This window comes from Marmota monax, unplaced genomic scaffold (assembly GCF_021218885.2).
Source record: "Marmota monax isolate L192 unplaced genomic scaffold, Marmota_monax_Labrador192_F-V1.1 WCK01_AAM20220418_F8-fsc00069, whole genome shotgun sequence".
NCBI lineage: Eukaryota > Metazoa > Chordata > Mammalia > Rodentia > Sciuridae > Marmota > Marmota monax.
This window is the reverse complement of record NW_026695243.1, coordinates 3,760,334-3,786,427: the sequence shown is the minus strand read 5'-3', so window position 1 is coordinate 3,786,427 and position 26,094 is coordinate 3,760,334. Positions and strand designations below refer to the sequence as shown.

The 26,094-nt window shown below is 47.5% G+C and overlaps 1 protein-coding gene across 1 annotated transcript in view; it reads right to left on the bottom strand.

Moving 5' to 3' along the window:
• Gabbr2 (gamma-aminobutyric acid type B receptor subunit 2) overlaps positions 1–26,094 on the bottom strand; it is a 356,168-nt gene that overhangs the window by 49,004 nt on the left and 281,070 nt on the right. Inside the window, exons 12-13 of the mRNA XM_046457483.1 lie at positions 20,098–20,205; positions 12,731–12,853 (exon numbers count right to left, since the gene is read on the bottom strand). Of these exons, the coding sequence (XP_046313439.1) occupies positions 12,731–12,853; positions 20,098–20,205 (231 nt within the window). The remainder of the gene's footprint in view (positions 1–12,730; positions 12,854–20,097; positions 20,206–26,094) is intronic.

Genomic DNA, 26,094 nt, shown 5'->3' with positions numbered 1-26,094 from the left:
AGGACTTCAAACTTAAACCCCAGACTCTGGAAGCACAAATTATAGTTTGGATGTTAAATGTCCCTCAAAAGTTGTTGTGTTTGAAGCTTGATCCCCAGTTGCTGGCACTGCTGGGAGGTGGTGGGAACTGTGGGAGGTGGGCTAGTTGGAGGAAACAAGTCACTGGGTGGGTGTTCTTGAGGGGTATATGTTGTCCCTGGCCACTTTCTCTTGCTCTCTTTGCTTCCAGGCTGCCATAAGGTGATAGCCTCCTCTGCCATATGCTCCTGCCACCATATTGTTCTGTCTTACCTCAGGCTCAAAGCAATGGAGCCCACAGGCATTGGACTGAAACCTCTGAAACCATGAGCCAAAATAAATCGTCTCTCTTCCATGTTGCTCAGCTTCACCTCAATCCAAAATTCTTCTCAGGAATTTTGTCAGAGGGAAGAAAAGCTAACACAGCCAGGGCATCCATAGGAACCCTGTTCACAACGGACAGACCCAACCACAGGCCTACCAGCAGCAAGCTGGGGCATAGTCCCTCATGGATATCTCTACTGCTTGTCAGACTGTGCAATCCTAAGGCAGCTGGTGTGGACCATGGCCCCAATAGGACACCCCATAAGGCCAAAGGAGCACCCTAATGACTGAGGAAGCAAAAAAAAAAAGGTGAGAATCTACAAAGAGGTTGCTTTCCACAGAAAGATGGAAAGTGGGCTGGGGACATAGCTCAGTGTTAGAGCGCTTGCCTAGCATGTGCAAGGTTCTGGATCTGATCTAAAACACCGGAAGGAAAAAAAAAAGGTGGGAGATCTCTGGGGGCCATAGCCTGTGTTTCTGCCAACGTGGATGTGTTGGATTGGGAAAAAAAAACCATAAAAATTTAAAGGCTCTTTTTGCTCAAGCACTGGAATGACTTTAACAAGACAAACCCAGTTGTCAAGATGCCAGGATCTCACACAATTTTCCAGTCCTTTTGGTCCTTGGCTCTTGAGAATTTCTAGTAAACAGCCCCTCCTCCTGGATAGGTAGAGGGGAGAACTTTCAGGATCAGGGCTGCCCCTGCAGCTGTGGCTCTGTGTCTTCTCTTTGGGTCCTGGAGGGCCTCTAGCCACCCCAGTGCTTCCCAAGGGCACACAGGAGACCAACAGAGGCAATGAATAAAACAGCAATCTCTCCTGTATCTAAGATGCCTTGCAATCTGAGATGTTCCAGAAACGTGTCTGTGGTTGGCAGAGCCCTACACTGGGCCCAAACATATCTGTACCCACAAATCTGAGAGCAGAGCTGAGCTAGGGCTGAGCTGGGCTCCATGCCAGGAGGCAAATACCCGTGGACACCCTTAAAACGCCTCTCTGGTCTATCATTTCCATCGAATCTCCCCTTGAGTTCTCATTTTAATAACTCAATTCTCATTTTAATAACACCTTGTGTCCTCTCCCAAACAGCCCAAGGCAGCACATAAGAAAAGCCCAAATAAAACAGGACAGTTAAAAAATAAAGACAAACGATCAGAAGGAGAGATAATCTTCCCGGAACCTGAGATAAGAGGGTTATTGCGATGCGCCTGAGTGTTGAATTGGGCTCCAGCTTTCTGGCAGCCAAGGTTAAAAAGAAACAGAGCATCTTATCCATTACTGTGGCCTGAGAGAAGGAAGTAGAGACAGTTCACCAGCAAGCTTTGGCCCCTTTCCTAGCCTGACACTCTATGGGCATCTATCCCGGGGATCTCTATCTCAGGGGCGCTAAGTCACCAACAGAACCACAGTCCCCGACAGAAGAGGCTGACTCATTCTTCATTTGGCAGCCTCAGCCCCAGAAGTGGGCCCTTCATGAAGGGTGAGGGTGTGATATTAAATTAAATTGCAACTCAGCAGAGATATTTCTTTGAGGAGCTGGCTTAATGGGCCCAGACAGATGGGTTACATTTGGACATATGGAGGCATGGGGAGAGAGTTCCAGGTGGAGGGAACAATTTATTCAATAAATATTTACCGAGCACTTGCTCTGAGCCAGGCCCTGGTGGTGGGTGCTGGGGACACACAGATGGCCTTGGCCCTTGAGGAGGTCACAGATGAGGGGGGAACAGGTGCATACACAATTACCAGTGTTGTGACCAGAATGAGTGATGAACAGGTTGGGGTGGGAGCATCGGACAGAGGCATCCGAGACTGCCTGGGTGGTCCAAAGGCTCCTTAGAAAATTCTTCTCTGTGTCTCAAAGGTCAAGTAGCAATTGTATGACTCAAAGGTCAAGAAGGCATTTTAGGGTGGGAATGAGGGTATCCTGGGTAGAGGGGACAAAGACATAGAGGAAGAGAGAGTGTGATATTTTGGAAAAGTACCAGTGACTAAGGGGATCATGATGGATGAGGCTGCAGAAGCAAACAGGTCAGATGATCCAAGACCTCCTGACCTGTGCCAAGGAGTATAGACGTCATCCTCTAGTGGATTTTTTTTTTCCTGGGTACCAGAGATTGAACTCAGGGGCACTCAACCACTGAGCCACATCCCCAGTCCTATTTTGTATTTTATTTAGAGACAGGGTCTCACTGAGTTGCTTTAGCACCTCGCTTTTGCTGAGGCTGACTCTGAACTCATGATCCTCCTGCCTCAGCCTCCCTAGCTGCTGGGATTACAGGCACTACTGAGAGTTTTAGACAGGAGGATGGCACAATCAGAACTTCAGATGGGGGCTGGGGATGTGGCTCAAGTGGTAGTGCACTCGCCTGGCATGCGTGCGGCTCGGGTTCGATCATCAGCACTACATACAAACAAAGATGTTGTGTCCGTTGAAAAAAATAAAAAATAAATATTAAAAATTCTCTCTCTCTCTCTCTTTAAAAAAAAAAAAAAAGAACTTCTGATGGTGCAGCCCTCCCAGGGATGACTTTGCCACGTTAATTTAGATGGCTTGAGTATCGGACTGAACCAAGGCCCTCAATGAAACCCTTACCAGCCTGGGCCATGGTCTGCTTCTGACTGGGACCACAGCCTGGCCACCCAGGACACCACAGATGACTGTGGGTGACAAAGAGCTGTCTCACTGCCCAGGGCTGGTGGCTTCAGCTATGGTAACCTACCATTTGGAATGTGACCCTTACCATCAAAAGCCTTGGGCTACCAGGTTACCTGTGAGCAGGCCACAGAGCAGAACAGACCTGGTTCCCAGAACTCCCCAACTCTGGTCATTCTGCTCTCTATTCCACAATGAATAGCGGGAGGTGGGGTTTGGACAAGCTTTATGAAGATACCAGCTGTTTCCTGAAAGTGCCTGCTTGGCACTCCCCCCCCCCCCCCGCCACCCCGCCCAGAGCAACTGTAGAGGGAAGTAGAAGGTAAGAGTTAAAATTATTTAAAACTCAACATGTTTGCCTCTTCCAATATCGGTTTCCATAGAAACGTAACTGGTGTAAGCCACTCATTTCAGAGCCAACTTCAGTTCCTTGATTCCACACCCCTCATCTGCTTCTGCAAACAGAGAGTGGTAAGACAACAGGATGTGGAGGGAAGTTTGAAATACTCCGTGCCCCAAGCTGCCCTTAACTCAATTACTGCCATAATGACCAGAAAGCCACAGAAACCAGAGTGTAGGGAATTCTTGATGTAGACTGCTTGGCCACCTGTTGGGGGTGGGGAGGTTGGACCAGCCTTCCACCATTTCTGTGACTGCATGATACACACATGGCTCCCGCCAGGGGCGGGATTATGTTCCCTCTCTGGTTGCACCCTGCTGGGAAGCGAGTCAGGGAGGCTTCCTGGGATGCAGGCAGTCTTTGGATGCTGTCATGGTGGCTCCCTGTGGCTTGCCCCAGTGTTCAATGTCTGGTAACCCTGAGTGCTGTCCGTCATGTTTCTCCATCTCAAGACCATTTCTGAATGGTCAGGTGGGGTTCTAAACAGTGACCTGGTATAGAAGGAAAGTCTAGAAAAAAATGAGAACCCTTCCATCTAGCATCAGAGACTGTCTTCATACCATCTGTATGCATAGAGATTACTTTGGGGGGAAATTATCTCAAATTATTGCCTTGAAAAGGAAAAGTAAATTCTCATATGGATGTATGTGGGTATACATATAGACACAATTCTTGGTCCTAACTTACTTGATCTAAAATCAGCACTTAACAGAGTTCATTAAAACTTCCTCCTTGAAATACTTTCTTCATTTGGTTTCATCTGATTTTCTTCTTATCTACCTCTGGGCTTCTCCAACAGCTCTCTTTTGCTGCCTCCCCCAGAACTCCCTGGATTCCAAACACGGGTGTGATTCTGGGTCAGTCCTAGGTTCCCTCCTCTGCTGTCTCTCTCTGTGCCCTCCCCTGATGTCATCCATGTGTTGATCCATCTAAATTCTCATCTCCAACCCACACCTATCCCTTTGCTCCAGACCTATATGTCCAACACCCACTCACCATCACCGCTAGCAGAGTAGGTGCTAAAAAGAGAGAGAGGGAGGGAGAGTTATTTTCCTTTTTCACCAAGAATCCAAATCATACTTTATAAACCTTTCTAACATACTTGGCAGGTTTATCCACACCTGCTGTATCTGAAATGCAGAAACAGCCAATCTTCCCATCAGTCTGCAAAGCAGAGGCAGCACCGAGATGCTATGCAGAAACACTGAGCATGAGGCCAGGTCCGGGGACATCTGCAAGTCCTTGACTTGGTCTGGAGCATTGTCCCTGGAGATCTCTCCCTCCTTCAAATTATCCTCCTGTATGGATGGCTCCTTTTTGACCTTCTGCCTGTGGACAGCTTGATCTCCCATCCCCCACCTGTGGGCAGCACTCTCCTGACTACTTCCTACCTCTCTATCTATTGCTTCATATTTCCTTCCCCAGCTCCTCCTCCTGTACCCATCACCACTCAGTGGTTCCTAGGACTTCCGTCAGGACATCTTCGCCTCTCACTGTACCTCTGGGTCTCTACACTCTTCTCCACGATTCCCATCCTCAAAGCATTAACTCCCTTCCACAAATCTCTATCTTCTGAACAAACTACTCTTTTGTGCTCTAGGAACCTATATTCCATTTTGGGGACCCCTTTGCCCAGGAGGCCCTCAGATATCTCAAATTTATAATCAGACTTGAGCGACTCCTCCATTTCCTCCAAAGCCCACTCCTCATTCTGCACCCTGAAGTGACTGTCATCCACCACCCGGGCATAAATCTGGGCAAGACCTCCTGCCTCCCTGTCCCAAACTCTTAGAGTCAATCAATCACCAAGTTTTGTCACATCTGTTTCCTAAATAGCTCTCAAAACTAATCACTTCTCTCTGTCTCCACTCCCACTGCCCTGGTTTAGGTCACCATCAGCTCCTGACTGACTTATTGCAAAAACATGTAGCCATCTCTAGGCCTCCAGCCTCACCCCTCCATCTGTTCTCACCCTGTAGCCAAGAAGATATGACCATGTCACTCCCTTGATTAAATCTCTTTAATTTTGAAGTTTAAACTCCTCTGCTTAGTACACAAGGTCCCTAACAATCTGGGCTCTGTCCAATTTTGGCCATCAGAACTATTTGATACTTAAAAAAAAAAAACGTTTTAGGAAAAAAAAATATTCTAACACGTTTAATGATGAGAAACTAAATGAGTTTTCCCTAAGCTCAGAAACAAAGCAAAGGTGTCTGTCCTCTCTTACCAGTTTTATCCAACATGTACTGGATGTCTTAGTTAATGGAGTAAGTCAAAAGAAGAAAATAAAGGCATACCAATGTGGAAGGAAGAAACAAAAGCATGTCTGTTTGCAGACAACTTTATTGTCTATGTAGGAAGTCCCAAAGAATCAACACAAAAACTCCTGGAACTAATAAGCAATATGGCAAGGTTGCAGGATACTAGCTTTACATACAAAGGTCAACTGCTTTCCTATATACTGGAAACGAGCATTTGGAATTTGAAATTAAAAACACAGCACCATTTACATTAGCACCTAAACAAAATGCAATAGCTATCAATCCAAAATTATGTACGATATCTATAATGAGAAATCTAGAAAGCTATAGAAGAAAATAAAAGATAAATGGAGAGATATTCCATGTTCATGGATAGGAAGATTCGATATTATTAAGATAGCAATCCTCCCCAATTGATATATAGATTCAATGTTACATCAATCAAAATCCCAGAAAGTTACTGTGGATATCAACAAATTGATCCTAAAGATTGTCTGGAGACAAAAGACCCGAAAAGACAACACAACATTGAAGAACAAAGTTGGAGAACTGACATCAGGACTTTCTGTAAAGCAATAGGAATCAAAAACATGTGCTTTGGTGAAAAATAGACAAGTATATCAATGGAAGGAACAGAGATTCCAGAAGTAGATCTACATGAGAAGATGCTAGACAACTCATTGGAAAAAGGACAGTCTTTTCAACAAATGGTGCTGGAACAACTGGATACCCACAGGCATAAAAAATGAATCCAGGCACAGATCTCAGACTTTTCACAAAATGTGAAATGCAAAACCATAAGATAACATGTCTCTTTGGGTTTGACCGTGAGTTTTTAGGTACAACACCAAGGATGATCCATGAAAGAAAAAAAAAAACAATAAGCTAGGCATCATGAAAATTAAAACTTCAGCTCTGCGGAAGTCAGTGTTAAGAGAATGAAAGGACGATCTACAGACCGAGAGAAAGCATTTGCAAAACACCTGCCTGATAAAGGCCTTGTATCCAAAATAGATAAAGAACTCCTAAAATTCAACAATAAGGAAACAACCAAATTAAAAAGTGATTAAGAGATCTGAACAGACACTTCAGTAAAAATTATATCCAAATAAATCTTGGCAAGGCCTCCTGCCTCCCTGTCCCTTGGAGTCAATCAATCACCAAGTTTGGTCACATCTGTTTCCTAAATAGCTCTCAAAACTAATCAATGGTAAAGAAGCATATGAAAAAATATTCAGCATCACATATCATTGGAGAACTGCAAAACTAAAACAACAAGGGGATACTACCGCACATCTCAGAATGACCAAAACTCAAAACGCTGACTGCAGCAAATGCTGGTAGGGATGCAGGGCAATAGGAGCTCCCAGTCATTGTTGGTGGGAATACAAAATGGTGCAGCTACTGGGGCAGGCAGTTTGCAGTTTCTTGCAATGGTAAACATACTCTTATCCTACACCCAGCACTTGGATATTTAGGTATTTATCCAAATGATCTGGAAACTTATGTCCACACAGAAACCTACCTACAAATACTAATAGCAGCTCTATTCATAACTGCCCAAACCTGGACACAGCTAAGGTGTCCTTCATTGGTTAAATGAATAAGCAAACTGGTACGTCCATACAATGGGATATTAATCATTGATCAAAGGAAGTGAACTATTAAGCCACAAAAAGGCATAAGGGAAGCTTACATGCCTATTATTAATGAAAGAAGCCAGTGGTTCACACCCGTGATCCCAGCCACTCAGAGGCTGAGGCTAGAGTCTGAGCATAGCCCAGGTCACACAGCAAGGCCCTGCATAAAAATAAACAAATACATAAATAAGTAGAAAGAAAGAAAGAACCAGTCTAAAAGACCATATACTGTATGATTCCAAGTATAGAACATTCTAGAAAAGGAAGAATTGTGCATTGGTGGCTGCCAAGGGGATAAGACACAAAGGACATGTAAGATGGTGAGACTGTTCCATACGAAGCTGTAACAGCACACACGTGGTATGATGGCATTACATACAAGGTCCACAGAACTGTATGATGCAGAGTGAACCCTACTGTAAACCACAGACTTAAGTGGGAATAGAGTAGGGATACTAGCTCATCATTTTACCAAACATGCACACTGTGTGTGTTGGGGGAAGTATACGGAAATAGTACTTTTGTTAAAATTTTCCATAAACCTAAAACTGCTCTAAGAAATGGTCTATTAACTCAGTACAATTTTTTTTAAATGACATGTACCTTGCTTTTGAAGACCAGATAAAATGTCCCCATACAATTTGAAGAATGATTTCCTATAGCCTTGCAGGCCCTACCTGACTCTCCTAACGATATCCTGCCCCCCCTACAGGTAACCACAACCTTGAATTTTGTATTAACAGTTGTCTTCTTTAAAAAAGAAAAATGTTTTGCTACCTTTGTATATTTCCTTAAGTAGTATTTTGCTTAGTTTATACCGTCTTTGAACTTTGACATGTGACCAAGCACTTTGGGAATTCACCTGTGGTTTGCTGTTTATGCTCATCATCGTGTCTCAGGCGTCACCAAGGCTCATCCAACCAGAGGGTCCAGCTGGGGATCGCTCCTTTCCACAGCTCTGGTGGTGTTCCTCTGGTTGAAAGTGCCATGGTGCATGCATCCATTCTGCTGCTGACACACACTGGAGACACACGTCCAGTTCGGGGTTATGCTGAACAGTGCTGCTGTGAACACCCTTGGGCAGGTCCACCTGGGCACATATGTGACTTTCTCTAAGAATGTGTACCCCTGGACTTGGTGGGCTGTGGGACGAGTGCACACCAAACTGCTTTCCAAGGACCTGTGCCAATCAATGCTCTGGCTTCCCCGAGAGGGCGCCTTCCACTGCCCATGTCCTCCTGCATTAGTGGTCACCTGCTCTCCAAGGGCAACTGCTTCTGCCCAATGCCCTTCCTGCCCTCTTCCCTTGTTCCTGCCTCCTCGTGACCCCAGAAGGCCAGGTTGGCGCCTCTCCTTAGACTTCCTAGCACCTTGCATTACCCCAGGACATGCCTGTGTGGGTGTGAACCAACCACAGACTTGTCTGTCTCCCCAGCCGTCCTGAAGGTCCCTGAAGGCAGGGCCACGTCCCATTCATCATGGCTGTCTGCTAAATTTTGTTGAATAAATGAGGGCAAAGCTGGAGTCTCAGCCTGAGGCAGATGAGGAGACTGACACTGGGGGTGATGAGCCACAGCTGGAGGCCTGGCAGAGGCTTAGAGGCCAGGGGCTCGGGCTCCAGGGCCATAGCTAAACGGTCAGCCTGCTCTGAGGGGTGTTGTGTGCAGATCTCTGAAAGAGGGAAGAGGTGGCAAAACCAGAACTCAAGTCTTCTGTCCCTTCTTCAGGGAGCCCCTGAGGCAGCAGAGTTGAAAGCAGAACACCTTCACTGGAATTTAAGCTACGTCTTACTGGCTGTGTGACTGTGAACAAGTCACTGAACCTCTCTGTTTCCAGCTCCCTCATCTGTAAAATGCAGAAAATAATAGCTCGACCCTTACTGTGTTGTTATAAAGCTTGAATTAAATGAGTTCATAATGTAAAGCATTCAGACAGTTCCTGGCATATGACAAGTGCTCTCTCAATATTTATTACAGAAAAATGAATGAGGATATGGAGCTGGGTGGCCTTCTGCAGGACTCTAGGGGATTTTCCTTCCTGGACACCTGCATGTACTCTCCGGGGAAGAATCTCTTCCGTGGATCTTTCCTGTTATTCTTGAGCCCTTTGTCCTGCGTATTCAACTCGAGTGTGAGCCACACCCTTCAGTCTGAAGTACTAGTGCTAATTTCTCATTAGCCAGCTCCTCATTAGCCAGTGGGCACCATGAGCTCAGGGTCGAGTGGCCATGATCTCCGGTGTCCCCGTGGAAGATGCTATGGAGTGTGGGGGCTGGCTCAGAGTGGCCTGTGCTGGGGAGGCTGAGGTCCAACAGGAGTAAGGGCAGGGCTATGCTCAGCAGAATCCAGAGGGAGAATGTCTGGGGAACTGGGAGTCATGCAGCTCCGCAGGGCCAGTGAGCTTAGGGACATGTCTCCATAGTAGGTGGCCCTGGGACTGAAGCTCAAGGAATTTACTTGGCAGAGAAGGTTCTGGAAGCAGGCAGGGTACTGACACAGAGGAGGCCTATGCCTGGGATCCCAAGTTATTCAGAGTCCAGAGCAAACCAAGGTGTCTGGGATGTAAGGGGTGGCAGCAGGCAACAGGCCTCTGATGACTTCTCCCTGAAGCCTAGACTTTGTCTCTGGCTGAGGGTCCTGGAAAAGATGTCCCCTGAGGGAGACCGTGGGACGCCTCGTCCCCTGAGCACTGTTCACCCAGCACGCTGTGCCCGACAGGAGCGGCTGAGGGAAACCCACAGACAGCTTGGCCTTGTTTGGTGGACTGGCAGGGCTGCAGGTGGACAAATCACAGGCTTCTGCTGCCATAGCAACGGAGCAACAGGGCAACCCGAGAAGAGGAATAAGTAGCACAAGAGGAAGGGCCAGGAAAGACCCAGAAAGAAACCTCAGTAGATCCTGGAGGGACACACGAAGGGCATATCTGGCCCTTGCCCTGGGCCCTGTGGGTGCCCCCTCAGTTTGCTCGTCTGTGCAGAAAGGCTTTTTGTGGCCACCAGGGGCTCTGCAGTTGGAGAACCTTAACTTTGAGAGATTTGGGGTGTTCTAGGGTTCTGTGCACAGAGTCATCGAGGGGAAGAAAGGTATCGTCTGTGATGGCAGCACCGGTTTACCCTGCTTGAATGGCTGGGCTGCGGGGCTTCCAGTCTGCACCCAGCCCTGCAGCCTTCTCCTGCTGCAGCCAGAGCCCCACTGACCCCTGCACACTTAGAGTGGAGGCGGCATCCTTGCAGGCCCCAGGGTACCCTTGATCTGGTCTCCAGCTGCCCCAGTTCCAGACTCCCCACAAGCTCTGTCTCATTCCCTTGGCTCCCCTTCCCTGGCATCCTGGCCCCTCAGTCCCTTTTCTCTAATTCCCCGTCCTTATCTGTAGGGGGTGCAGGCATGCTTTTGTTCTACCTACTTCCCTGATCTTTGCCAATGAACAAAGGCCTAGGAAAGCCAGAGAAAGTGCAAAAAGAGCTGTCCTGGTGTTGAAGGGAGGGTAGGACACTACTAACCTGCTGGGCGACCTTGGGTAAGTTACACAACCTCTCTGGGTTTCCATTTCCTCATTACTAAGATGGGCTTACTTGTAACACTTCACAGAACTGTTGTGATATTAAATCACATACAACACTGGCTGTCATCACTGTCTTCATTGCCATCATCATCATCATCATCATCATCACTATCATCATTATGGCTGTAATTGTCACCACCACAGGCTCTCCCTAGCTCAGGGGCCCACTTAGCCAGTGACAGCTCTTCCCAGTATTGAATCTGTCTGGATCACTAAATCTTGGTGGTGGGCAGGGAATTCCCCTGGGACTGAGTGGGCGAGGAGGTGCTCATTTGGCCACTGTGCATGATGAATGGTGATCAGTTGTCATCTCCCCTCTGGAAAAAGTCTGTCTGCGTGAATGAACTCAGTTCCTGTCCCCTTGGCCCACAGGCACAGCTGGTGTCATGTCCTTCTGTGCCTGTCTGGAGCCCTGCTTCCTCCCAGGGTATACGTGGAAGGTGGAGAGATGGAGGGGCGCTGTCCAAAATCTCCTCCCTAAAAGATATTCACCGACTGTATAACTTCTTACTGAGCTGAGTAAACTCTCTGTATCAACATAAATGTGGCTGTGCATTTTATTTTCATGAACCCCCCCCCTCTTTTATTTATTTTTTAGTCCTGGGAATTGAACCCAGGGTGCTGAGCCACATCCCTAGCCCCTTTTTAAAATATTTTGTTTAGAGACAGGATCTCTCTGAGTTGCTTAGGGCCTCACTAAGTTGCTGAGGCTGGCTTTGGACTCAGGATCCTCCTGCCTCAGCCTCCTGGAAAACCTTCTTGTCTAGAAGGATAATACCTCTGTCCCCAAGGCATACAATTACATTTTCCAGTTTACTTCCAGAATACACACTAAATTCCACAAAAAAGATTTCCCTAATAACACGGTGCGAGAAACAGAGGTCCTCATTGTCTCCATTGAATTTGCCACAACGTACGGAAAACATAAGCAAACGGCTCACCCAGTGCAGCTGGCTCCACTCCACAAAAGCATGTTCAACTAAAGGACAAAGTGGACAAGGAGACAACTTTCAGGGACTTGGACTTCCCTACCCCAGAGCATCGCGGAAAGACCAGCAGGAGTCGAGGGCAAGGCTGAATGCAGGCTAATTAAAATGTATACTTAACAGTACTTTTATATAAGCTTCCTTATTTTTATTTTTTGGTATCCAAGATTGAACCCAGGATGCTCAACCACTGAGCCCCGGCCCTTTGTATTTTATTTAGAGGCAGGGTCTCACTCAGTGGCTTAGGGCCTCTGTAAATTGCTGAGACTGGTTTTGAACTCGTGATCCTCCCACCTCAGCCTCCCGAGCTGCTGGGATTACAGGCTCCATGTGCTGTCATGCCCGGCTAAGCTTCCTTATGTTAACAATAAATGTCTCATATCAAATGTATGAAAGGAAATACACTGCTCGCCACCCTGAACATCATACAGTAACTAGGAGGAGCTATCGGAATGCGGATTTCCTAGAAGCACTGCTTATGGGACTTTCTTTAAAGACGGGACGATGGTGCAATGTAATTTCTCCAATGAAAGATCACGTAGATGGGGGCTTCTACAAAGTATTTTTCTTTGCAGGCTGAGATGGGAGCCCAGGGTCTTGAGCACACAAGGCAAGTGCTCTATCACCGAGCTACACCCCCAGCCCAGTATTTTTAGCAGCCCAACATTTCCCCTTAATTCTGCATATATTAAGATTGACATTAAATTATTTCACCATACCTTATATTCAGCGCTCCTGAAATAACCAACATCTCAAATGGAAGGAAGTGGGATCAGGTGTTCCCAAGAGCAACTGTGCATCCAAGGAGATGCACTGGCTGCTTTGCCATCTCGTGCCTGGGAGCTGTGCCCAAGGGTCTCCCTCCTGCTGGCACCGGCTGCTTACCTCCATGCTGTACCTCTCCACTGTCCTCCGCAGGGGGTCCACAGCCTGCCAGCAGATCAGGATGCACAGGTCGATGAGCAGCATGCCCCCGACGATCACGAGCAGTTTCTGGTCTTTGATAATCTGCAGTGGGGAGGAGAAGAGGGAGGCAGAGGTGAAAAGAAGCTTCCTGGACAATGGCTGAGGACCCAGGATGAGGAGTGACTGTGTCCTGGATGCTCAGCTGGACAGTGTCCTGAAATGTCCCATCACCCACAGAATAATGTAGCCAGGTTCCTTTGCCTTCCCGGTCCAGCCCCTCTCCAAACCCACATGTGCACTTTGTTGAAATCTGGCCACTCCTAGTCTCCTCTGAGCTGTGATTTTCACTCTCTGGTACTTTGTAGGTGCTGTTCCTTTAGTCTGGAACACCCTATTCTTTCCACAGTCTTTAAAGACCCAGGTCAGTTGTAGCTTCCTCCACGAAGCCCTCTCTGACTCTCCTAGAATAACTCATCACTCCCAGAGCATTGTGTCCACATGATCCGAGGAGTAACAACAGCAGCAGAGACAACAAGCAATGTAGCTAATCTTTAATGATCCATTATTCCAGGCTGATGGTTCACATGCGTGGTCTCATTTAAAAACAGATTCTATCGTTATTCCCATTTTACAGATGAAGAAACAGGCCTCTGGGGGGCTCAACAGATATGTCAAAGGGAGTGAAGCTAAGATTTGAACCAAGCACCTCCTTTCTCCAGAGTTCACATCCTCAAACAATCACAGCACTGTCCAGACACTACGTCAAATTATTGTCACAGCTCCCTCCTCACTGGCCTGGGAAGCCCAGACAGGAGGGAAACCCATGTTATTTATTCGTGTACTCTCAGTACCTAACAGGGCTTGGCATTCAGTAGGCACTTAAAAGTTTGATGGATTGAAGTGAGATGAAGGAAAATAAAAAGAAGAAATATAACTCACTCCCATTCCGCTCTGTTTCTTCGCTGCTGTGAGTCCCACCCCACTTTACATCACTGATATGCAGGGGCCTGGGGACAAACACTAGAGCACCAGTGCTCACCTGTATTTCACTCATTGCAGGTTTATGTCCCCCCTACCCCCCAAACACAGAAATAAAAGCCAATGTGATGAAGTAGTTCTGGAAAAGAATCATGGAAAAATAAACAAAACTGAGACAGAAGCTTAAGAAATATCACCAGGTCTGGTTTTTAACGATTAAAGCCATTTCAAAAGGAGAAACAGAAACTCAAGAGGTCTCTCTGTGGATGGATGTAGAAGGAACAAGAAAAGTGTTGCTGATCAAATCCACCCAGACTGCTTTACTTGGGGGTAGAGCACTGCAGAAACCTCCTCTTTGAATTTTCAAGGAGGATCCAGTGAACCCCTGAGGTTTTGCAGAAACCTGGCTTAACCTGGCTTGCCCCCAGGAACTAGGCAACTCTTTGTAGGGCTTGAGAAAATAGGGTGGACCTAGGATGGGCTGGAAGAAGCCTCTGCCTAATGCCCTGCCTGAGTCCCCAGGCATTTGTCCCACTGGGGCTTGACTCCTGGAGGTCCTCCCCGCACCTTTCTGCTGGTGGATTCCTACCCCAGCTTCAAGACTCAGCCCAAGCAGCTCCTCATCTGTGAAACTGGGCATGTCCAGCACAGGGCACAGCCAACCTTAGAAGACACACACCAGGATTTCCCTCTTGTAAATGTGACACAGTAAGGTCCTTCACTCATAAGGCTTAAGAATGGGGTAGAAAGGGGCACTGGAATTCTGAAGGATTTGGAATTATGTGAACCTGGGTTGGGATCCTGGCTCCATTTCTTGCTACTTGTATGGTCATGAGCAAATCACTTCCTCTTTCTTATTCTGCATTTTTAATTTATGTCATGGCCAGGAGGAAGGGGAGAGAGGGAGGTTCATGTATTATTCTCTCAGTATGGTATAAAGGAAAGAGCATAGATTTAGGAATTAAAAGGCCTCTTTCTAATCCCAGTTCTTACCAAATGTGATCTTGATCTTGAGCAGGTTGCTTAACTTTTTTAGGTCTCAGTTTCCTCCTTGATAAATTGGAGCCATTCATGCCCAAGTTACACAGGTGGTCTTAGAATAAAATGAGACGGTGTATGAAAACACCTAGTACAGGGAAGATGCTCAAGGAATGGTGACTATTTTACTACCACTACTTGGGATTTGTCCATTAGTGAATATGTGTTTTTGTGTAGGACAGCAACATCTAGGGGTGAAACATGATATTGCACCTCAGCTCTACTAGACATAGAACTCAATGGATGAATCTGTGGTGGGAAGGTTGTAATGAGAGGCTATATCTAATTTCCTTTTAGCACCATTCCCAAAGCCTGGCACGTGGCCAGTGTTGGTAGCTGAATGGACTTATACTAAGAAGTTATGAAATTAATTTCATTTATTAACTGTGGAACTGTTTATCGAGTGCCTACATTGTGTCAGGTTCTGTTTTAGACAGTCATGAAAAAAAAAAAACCCTACCTTCATGGAGCATGCGTTTTAGTGGGGAAAGACTAACGATGGATAACTAAACAAATTCACCCATGAATATACAAAATACACTACCAAGGACAGGTGATTTAAAATAATCTTCAGTAATGAAAACTGAGGGAAGGAAAACAAAAATAGTACTGACCTGACCATTCCAATTTGAGGACCAGAGAACCTTTCCAATGGGCAAGGTCACCTCTCAGTTCTCACTTCACCTTCTCTCTTTCATTCCCTCTTTTTCAGGTTTCTCCTCAAAGTCTGCCCACTGCCTCTCTGGGGTATGTCAGTAGTCATTGATATCAGAACATGCCATCCTGTCTCTGAACCTGGGACAATCTTGCGAGTGAGAGATGGAATTGTACCAGCAATGATAAGACACCGGGCTCTAAGCTGCCATGAACTAACTAGTTGTATGATTTTGGTTAAGTCCTGTGACTCCTCTGAGCTGTTTCCTCGTGTACAAAATTGGGAAACAACCACACAAGCCATATTAGATGCCCAGAGCCTGGCTGACAATAACTTCAATGGAAGCCAGTGATCATGCCAATGTCAGTTCCCCTTGTTGTATGGATCAGGGATTAGCAAACTATAGATTTTTCTCACCACCTATTTTTTAATAATATTTTTTTTAGTTGTAGACGGACACAATACCTTTATTTTATTTAATTATTTTTTTATGTGGTGCCAGGGATCGAACCCAGTGCCTTACACATGCTAGACAAGCTCTCCACCACTGAGCCACAACTCCAGACCTCACAATCTATTTTTGTAAATAAAATCTTATAAAAGCATAGCCATACCCATTCTTTAAATATTTGTCCATGGCTTCTTTTCCATAAATCAGCAGCATAGGCTAGCTGAAAAAAAGGCAGTATAGGGCTGGGAATGTGGCTCAAGTGGTGCGTGCTCGCCTGGCATGCGTGGGGCACTGGGTTTGATCCTCAGCACCACATAAAATAAAAATAAAGATGTTGTGTCCACCAAAAACTAAAAAATAAATATTAAAAAATTCTCTCTCTCTCTCTCTCTCTCGTTAAAAAAAGAAGAAGAAGACAGTATAACTTGCAAAATCTCATGCAAGTTCTGGTTCTTTACAGAAAATACTTGCCTGACCCCTGCTGTCATTTAGCTGATGCCTGGGGTGGCTGTTACAAACCCTCCCCACCAAATTTCCATTGAGCCTGGATGAAGGTCTGAGCAGGTGTCCTCAGATGGTTTTATTGCTTGTGTTGTTGTCTACAACAGTACCAAGTCATATGTGTCCTCAAAAAACATCTGCCCCAAGAACAGAAGGTCTCATCTTTGAGTTACTGCTTCATCTCAACACTTCAATTTGGTTCTAGTGAGAAGCAGAATAAAGACTGCAATAAGCTCCTCATTTAAGATTTTATGACTGGTCTTTAGGAAAAAAATGGTAACATGCTATAAAAAAGCTGAATTTGGGAGTGTGCAGCCACCATGTGTCAATACTTTCTTCAGTAGACTTCTTTTCCTTTAATGTCTTTAAAAAAACATGGCCATATGGGGTGAAGCTTGTGTGTGTGCATTTGGGGAAGGCCTGCCATTGTGGGTGGAGGGAGGAAGAAGTGGGAGCTATGGAAAAAAGGAAAGGATAAAAAGACTCTAATAAAAAAAAAGCATATGATTGCAATTATAAGGTTATGTAGATCTAGTATATGTATCAGTGAAAAAAAAGGGGGACCCACTAAAAAAATCAAAGTCCAAAGTTCTTTAAAAGAAACTCAAATCACATAAGGAGAAATACTGTATGACAATTTATGTGAGGTTCCCAGAGGAGTTGTCCCTCAGAGCCAGAAAACAGAGTGTGGTGCACAATGGAGTTGGTATTTTATGGGGCTTTAGTTTGGGAAGGTGAAAAAGTTTTGGAGATGGACAGTGATGATGGCCACACAATATGAAGGCATGATCTGAAATGCCAAACTTTTGAGGATAAGATTTGGTCCCTGATTTTGTTGTAAAAACAGTGAAGGCCGATGAATATGCTGCAGCGTGGGAAACTCCTGGGGTTGCTCTAGTCCTTCTTGTAACTCCAGGAGAAGGTTAGAGGAGGGAATGGTGGAAGATAGAAAGGTATATATGACTTGGGTGGATCAAACACCACGTGGGAATCAGATGATTTTGAAGGGGTTAAGGCAGTCACAGTCCAAAATGGCTCTTTTCCACGATTCTGTTTTTGTGTGTGTGTGTGTGTGTGTGTATATGTAAATATATATTTCCAAAGTCAGGTTTTATTGTTTTGTTTAATTGGTTTTTCTTTTTCTTTCAAAACATTTTTTTTTTGTACTGGAGATTGAACCCAGGGACACTTTACCACTGAGCTACATCCCCAGCCCTTTTTAATTGTTTTGAGACAGGGTCTCGCTATGTTGCTGAGGCCGGCCTCAAACTTGCAATTCTCCTGCCTCAGCCTCCCAAGTCATTGGGATTACAGGTGTGTGCCACCATACCTGAAAGTTTTATTGGTTTTTCAAATTGTGGTAAAATACATATAACATACAATTTACCATTTTAAATGTTTTTAAGTGGCCTTAACTGAATGGAGGTGATCTTGTGCTACTGCAGTGTCCTGATGCCAGCATCCCCCACTGACCAAAACGCCTCTCCCCTTCCTGTGCAGGCAACTCACCCTGTCATACCCTCTGTCCCTGCCGTCACCCTCACCATTCTATATCGATGCCCCTGCTGGTTCAGACACCCTCCTCTCTAGTGCAGTTGCCCCCTGGGTCTTGACCACAGAATTACTGCCTCTGATATCCACCTCCTTGAGGGCTCTACGTGTTACCCCTGCTGTCCCTGACATCATCATCCTTTAAAAAAAAATTTAGGATTTTTTTCTTCCTAAAAATTAGAAAAGGAAAAACAACAACAACAACAACAAAAAAAAAAAAAACAGTAAAAAACATAGTTCAAAAAGTTTTTTAAAGTTAAAAAAATAGTAAATAATAAAGGTGGGGCAGGTGCTTGCCTGTGGGACAAGTGCCTTCCCAAAGTGCCAGGATCCCCCACAGCACAACCCTCAGCTGTGCAGTGTCTCCAGAGGGCGCAGGTCCCCTCCCATCCAGCTCAGCGCTCTGCGCTGTGGCAGGAAGGACACTAAGTCTGGTCCCTGGAAACCGCGTCACATCCCTGTCCACAAGGAGCTTGTAGACAACCAAACTCCTGAAGTTTCTCTGACACGTTTTGTTGATTGTGCCAGACAGTCGGGGTGTTCTTGCTCAGCGCTCACACGAGGACGGGAACAGAAAGGCCAGTTCTTGATTACAGATGACAACATGGATGAGTCACATATTAACACAAAGGAATCGACACTGATTCTCGCAAAACAGGATGAGTTGTCATAAACGGCAGAGCAGCTCTCTAAGCAGAGCTGCTGGGTGGGAGGGATCCCAAAACCACCTAGACCAGTGCTTCTCAAACTGGCTGGCTTCAGCCTCACCCAGGCGACGGTGAAATAGAGGTTGCTGGCCCTGCCCCAGGATCTTGGTTCTTTAGGATCGGACTGGGGCCAAGCGTGGCATTTCTAAGAAGCTCCCAGGTGTGGAAGCCCACCCTGAATAGCCCTGGTCCCAGCCTGAGGGCTTCCATGCTGGCTGTGAGCGGTCAAAGTGTGCTCTTGGTTTCCAGGGTGTTACCTTTGCAGACTCAACCACCCGCAGGTGGTTTACCATGTGGTTAGGCCAACAATGGTTGTATTTATATCAAACATGCAAAGAATGCTTTTTCTTGTAATTATTCCCCAAACAATACAGCATAACCATTATGTACACAGCATTTACGCTGAACTAGGTACTGTAAGTAATCAAGAGAAGACCCAAAATATACGGAGGATGTATGTAGGCTATATGCAAAGACTATGCCATTTAATATCAAGTACTTGAGCATCCACAGATTTTGGGATCCTTGGAGGGGGGACAGTTCTGAAACCAGTCCCCAGAGGACACTGAGGGACAACTACAACTCCTGGGAAAGTCTAAAACCTACTGATGCTTAGCTACAGCCCTAGAGATTTGGGTTCAACTGGCCCCAGGTTGGGTGATTTCTTGTAATTTTCAAATGTCTCCATTGTCCTGTAGTGTCCAGCCGGGACTAGGAGCAACCAGTGGCTGAACCTCTCTCACTTACACAGGGGACTTGTCATAGTGCTGCTGGGCCTGGAGAGCAGCAGAGGGCACAGGGATCTGGTGTCAGGTCTGGAATCTTTGTCCCTTGAATGTAGCCTAAGGTTTTCCTGTGGTGGCCTGGGTGTGTGGCAGGGGCCCGAGGGGCAGGATCCACCCACTTCACTGGAGTGGGCAGGGGCTGCTGCACTTGAAGCACTGTTTCACTTCCCCTCTTTTAGGGGCTCCCCATTGCCCATAAGTTCAAGTTCAGATTCATCTATGTGGTTCCTACCTTTCCCTCCAGCCTCTTCTTGCACCCTGCCCCTGTGACCCCCATGGCTCTCCATACTGCGCCCTTCTCGGCCCTCTGACCAGGCCACTCCTATTCTCAGGCCTTTTCATGCACTGTTCCCCCTATGACATGTGCAGAATCCCCACCCTCTCTATTTGACCAACTCCCCAACACCCTCCAGGACCTGGCGGAGGTGCACGTGATGCCTCCCGGAGTGCCTTGTGCTCCAGAAGTCCCCATGTATCCCCAACCAGCACCCCTCACTCTGTGCTGTAAAGACTTTGTTAGCTGTCTGATGTCCCTGGGAGCCAAGAGATAGGGACTGTGTTTCTATGAATCCCCAGCAAGTAGCTTAGAGGCCACACACAGTCAGCACCTAATTCATGTCTGTTTGCTAAGTGAATATCTAACACTGAGTGAACCCCTAAAGCTGTAGGAGGGTGATTACCTTCTTCTTCATTTTCACATTTTTGAAGATGGCATGGACCCTCCATGTCTTTGCAAACATCGCTCCAAAGGCAGTTGTGTAACCCACGGTGAGGATCCAGGTCCTGACCTAGAGCCCATGAGAAAACGGAGACATTAGCATCCTTCAGGTGAACAGATCTTCTGTCAGATGTGTCACCACCCCAGAAGAGGTCCTCTAGAGGATGGGGACAAATGTTTTCCTTTGCATTTTGAATTTTGCTGGCATCCTTCAATCAAATTTCAAGGTGATGGACTTTAAGTTCTATCAGCCATTTGTCAGGCCCAGGGTACTTGGCATGTATGTGAGATTCAAATCCTGCCTCCAACAGGCCTGTAGTGAGCACATCATAGAGAGAGGCACAGAAAGTCCCAGCACTGCTGAGGGGTCACTCTCTCTTTCTGTCCTCCCTTCCCTCTCCCTCACCATGGCCAGGCTGCTACTGCCCAGGGTGACCTCAGGAGTCCAGTTACTTAGCAGCAGGCCAGGCTGGATGCTGAGACCACAATCAGACCTTGGATCCCTTTAGAACTAAGGCCCTGTCTGGCTTTCAGCTGATCCCCAGGACTAAAGTGTGCCCAGGCCGATGACTGATGGGAAGAGCCATACCTGCAGGCTGGCACAAGATGGCCACCATCTGTTAGCTACTGAGGGCTTACAGGGCGCCCACTCCCCACCTCCACTGTCATTACTCTCAGACTCCCCCCTCAATGGCTGGACCAGACACCCTCCATCACCCAAGGGTGTGCAGATCCCTGGAAATGCTCCAGCCCAGGTTCATTCTGCTCTAGCCTTCGAGGCAACATGGCTATCCAACTTTTCAGAGACAGCACATTTTCCCTCTCTGTTCTCTTTGTGAAAATAGGAACTGGCAGGGTAAAAGGCAAGACTGATCTCCTAAGTCAAGGGAAGGACAACAGCATCCCCAAAATCACTGGGAAACGTGTGTGAAGTGTGACTGCAGACTGGGTACAGGGGGGACTCAGTCTTCTGTCTTCTTTCATTTCAAAAATGAGGGGGGAATCCAAGCCAGGATGAACCTCAGTGCCTCAGGGGCATAGGATGTCTATGTTATCACCCCGATTAGACTCCAAGGGCCCAAGAGAAGTAACAGACCAAGAAGGAGGAGCTTATCCAATGGCCAGGTCACGAATTCCTTCCATTGGCACTGAGGGGCCCTATAGACCATCCCACTCAGTAATCCATTTGGTGGCTTATCTGATCCCTCAACTAGTGCCATCAGGCCAGAGGTAAAATATAGAGAGATGAAGACAGATAATAACAACTGCCAGGGTGATTATTTAGGAGATGTCAGTTGATGAGGAAACCACTTTACAAATGAAGAAACCGAGGCCCAGTGCATTGGACAGTTTCCCTCCACTGCCCACGTGGCCCCAGAGTGAAGCCTAGAAATCCTCCCCTTGATCAGGGGCAGCCCACTGTCCTGCCTCCTCCCAGGTCCAGTCTGCTTAACCCACATCAGGCTCATCTACACCCTGATCCTGCTGCCCAAGGGCAAGGGCACACGAGGTGGGGCAGCTGACCAGCCATAAGGTACTCTCCTGAGGACCGCGACACACTTTCAAAGCTAATACGCAGACACAACTTAAGACCACTGGTCCACAAGTGTTTTTGGTCATGTTCTCCTATTAGAAAGTCCATCTGAAACACCAACACAGGCAGAGCATGGACATTTCATAAAGGATGGAAAAAGGAAATAATGCCATTAGTTTACATCATCATGGGGCTGACACAGGTCTCTTCTTTCAAGGCCATGTGTCACACAAACGTGCTGAGTGTTATTAATATCTCCCTTGACCAAGGTTTTCCTTAAAGCAATTATTTTCAGGCCACTTGCCTATTTTGTGAGGGTTAACTTCATTAAGATTCAATGAGATAAATTAAGTGAGTTAAAACTCGATAATATAAACTTAATCTGGCGTCTGGAAACGGCAGTATGGTGCCAAGAAGGGAAAGACAGGATTGCCTGAAGCTGCCTGGCCAGAAGAGCTCACAGCCCCTGCCTGACCATGAGGCGAGCTGTTGACTGGTGTCTGAGAATTTGGATTTGGGGTGGGTTCCCACCATCCCCTCAATGACAAACATGGTTTACTGTGCCGAAATTCTTTGTGCACAGAACATAGTTTACGTTGAACACCTGCATTCCTTCTGGGAGTCTGGAATTTGGGGCATAGTAGGCAGGCAGGTACATGGTCCCCTAATAGAACTCCCAGACACTGGCTCTCATGAGCTTCCCTGGGAGACAGCATTTCCTGCGTGTTGTCTCTATTCATTCCTGGAGCAAATCCGTGTGTCCCGTGTGACTTCCTCTTGCAAGCTAGCACCTGATCCTCCCTAGTATTTGCTCCATGCCTTTTTCCCCCTCTCTGATTTTGCTTGTGTCCTTTCACTGTCATTGATCATAGCTGTGAGTGCAGCTGAATGCTGAGTCCTGGGAGCACCAGGAATCCCTGAACCTGAGTGTCCCCCACCCACACCCTATCTCTGTCTGGAAAAATGTAGTGACCAACCACGATGTTCTTTGGTTGTGGAGGTTCCTGGATGTGACCACCAGAAGCACATGCTGAGCCAGGGTCCAGGTCAGCCCTGGCCTCACCTCACACCTGGAGGCAACTTTTAAGAAATCGATGAACTAACAGTAGAGGAAAGCGGGGTGGGAGCAGGACAGTGGGACCCACCAGCAGGGCTGCCTACCCCGCTGGCTCTGCCGGCATCAGCCCTGGGCTACCCTCTGCTGAAGGGAGGTGTTATTTCTCTTCTCTGCTCCTCCTGTGTCTATGAGATGGAGAGGGTGCCAGGACTGGCTCCTCTTGGCCCATTTAAGTGCTCCTCTGGGTTATCATCCCCACTCTGAGCTCCAACCCTGCACATATTCTTGTCACTGGAGGCCCAGGTGACACTTAGGTATCCCATAAAACCTTCACACTCTGCAGCCAAAGCTCAGCTCATCAGCTCTCCCCCTGAGATTCCGTTTCTCCCTGACTTGGGGAATTGTGTCACCATCTGCCTGTCCCCCAAGTTAGGGACCTGGGAGTCACCCATCTTGTCCCCACCTCCCCTGACTCTCCTAGTCCATCTGCAAGCCATCTCCTCTGCCTGCCCTCCCATGTCTCTCCCTGCCCCTTGATCTTGACAAGCGGGCCCTGGTGTTGCCCCTGGGGCTTTGCTTCGGCCTCTGGTAGGGTTTGGAAGGATGGTCAGGAGGCTGGAGGTGCCAGGAGGCTGTGTTTCCCCCAACATCTGTCTCTGTGCTGTGTCTCTGGAAGTAGCTGGGTCTCTTCACCTAGCACTGGCTCTTTCTGGGCCAGGAAGACTCTCATCATTCTTACAGGGGACTGGGGAGGGCATTTCCTGGGGAGGGCTGCAGGGTGGTGAGGGCTACCTCTGGGTACCTCAGTATCCCCAGGTTGCTCCTTTAACCCCACCTGCACACCTGTAGTTTTTCCCATCATGGGAGTCTCTCCCAGTGACAAGGGGTTCTGTCTTGTGCCAGGGCCATGCCTGACACTCCATCTCACGTTGTGTCCCGGGTCAACGTAGCCCTCCCTTCTATCCCCTGCTGCATCCTGTGTCTTCTCAGGCTGCCAGTCCTGGCAGGAGCTATTTCCTCTGTCCCCGGTACTATTCTTCCTGCATTCTCTTTCACATATTCTTTATTTGTCCTCTGAAATCCAAACTCATAGGCCACTGCCTCTGAGAAGCCCTCTCAGACCTCACAGGGAGGTCATGACTGCCCATTCCCCACAATGTCCACCTTTATGCACATTTCTGCTGTGACATCTGTCTACCACCTGCCTGCCTCTTCCATAAGATGGAGCCACTAAAAAGCAGGGCTTGAGCAAGCCCATGAAAGGACAACCACAGAGAGGACTGGCACTGATAGCAAAAGAGGCTGAGTATGTAGCCTCAGTGGCCCCTTCCACTCAAATTTGATATGTGATCTGGTAGATAGTGAGCTAAGCTTGGAGGACACTCTGTCAGGATGCTGTAGGGGCATTTCCTGCACTGAGGGAGGTTTATTTGATGATGTTCCAGGTATACCTTCTTTCTCTATAACCACGTGATGTTAAATGAACTAGACAGTTCTGAGGGGCTGTAATGATTCTGATTTCCAATTGTTCCCCTCCAAAACAAATCTCTACTGAGTCATCACCACCAGATGAAGAGCGACTTCACTGTCTCTACAAAGTCTTGATCACATTCACTCTTGAGAGTTAATGTCTTTCTCTTCCTTTGGCCACAGAGCACTCAGTACCCTGTCAATTGTCTTAGACATACACATCCATGGGGGAAAAGGAAATTCAGGCGGGCAATGTCCATCCATCTCAGCTATGAAAAAAAAAAAAAAAAAGAGAGACGAGAGCAAATCTCCAAAGGAAAAGAAAAAATCTATGCCTGGAACAGTTTTGTTCAGCTACCGCTCAATTGATGCTATGAAGGCAGAGTGAAAGGTCTTCACTGCTCTTTTGGGGATCAGCAGGGAAATGGACACACAGCCTGTGCTCTCAGGCCTTCTGACAGATGATGGGGGCTGTGGGACACTGAGCCTCCACGTCACCATAGATGCACTTGGCCTTGGGCTGGAAGTCAGATAGAGGAGGCTGTTTGGACACTTAGGACAAGCTGCTTTTCCACTGTTCACAAGGATTCTAGGATAATTTTATTGCCTTCTGAGCCTCACTCCAGGCAGGCAACAGCGAGAGGCAGGGCAAAGAAGCCCCCGACTATCCAGAAGCAACCCAGACCCCTGGCAGATCCTGGTGGGAGAGCCAGTGCTGAGGGTCAGGTCTCCAGGGCCTGCCTCGTCTCCCTGGGGCTGGTGGCAGTGAGATCCAAGGTGACAGGTCTTTGAAGAAGGCCCCCCAGAAGCACGCCAGAAGACCCCACCTTTCAGGGCTCTTTTGGTAAAATCTGCGTGGAAAATCTCCTCTAGAGTTTAGAGTACAGCACACCTTTTTCAGGGGGCTGCAAGAGACTCCAGGTACAAGCAGGAACACATTGGGACTCAAGCCAGGATGAGCAGGGCACCTTAGGAACCCTGGGGCAAATCAGAGGACGAGTGCCTCATCTGGTAGGAGGGATTTCTGAGACGCACACTCTGGTCCTTTTGAAAGATTCCTCTCCTCAAGGCCCTTGCATCAGAAGAACTTGACTCAGAGCAGATAAATCCCAGACTGAAATTCAGCCCCCACCCACCCCTGAGACCAATATCCCTGTGTAGAACACAAATTGCACAACTGTACTTGGCTCAGGTGACAGAACAACACCGAGGGAGGGAAGAGGCTTTTCTTTCCCCCATCCCCACCTCCTCCCAGCAGGTGCCTCGGGATTGGAAGCTGGGCAGCTTTCTGAAAGTACAACATTCTCAAGATAGGCAGTGGCAGGAGGGGGCGTGGGTGTGTGCTGGGGAGTGGCTGCTGTGTGCCTGCAGGCAGCTCTGTGGATAGAAGATGTGGACAAGCAGGGGCCAGGACCACAGAGGAAGAGCTGGGTAGCCATGCCACAGAGGCTGCATGTGCTGTGGAATTTGTGGGCAAGTAAGAGGCAGCTTTTTAGGATGTGCACAAATAACCAGAGCTTACTTGTGGGGGGCAGGGAGCATATATTAAGACTTGCCCCTCCACTTCTGGCCATCACCCTTTCCCCTAACCCCAGGGTGTAGGTCACTGTGAATGGGGGTGACTTGCTGACTTTTGCCTTTTGGTTTACACTGCCAGCCCCCTAAGGGCAGCAATGGTGTGGTTAGCTCTGTGCCTGTGGAGCTTGACATGTGGTGGGTGCCTGGGAAATGTTATCAGATGAATGAACGAATGAAGGAATGGACCAAGGAATGAATGGCGAGAACAAGAGAACCCATGAGTGTGGGGTTTCGAGTGGCCCACATGGGACTGTAGGAAGGGAGGGCCTCACCTGTCCATCAGCTGGAGAGTTTAAGGTCCTTGGTCCTTAGTCCCCTCC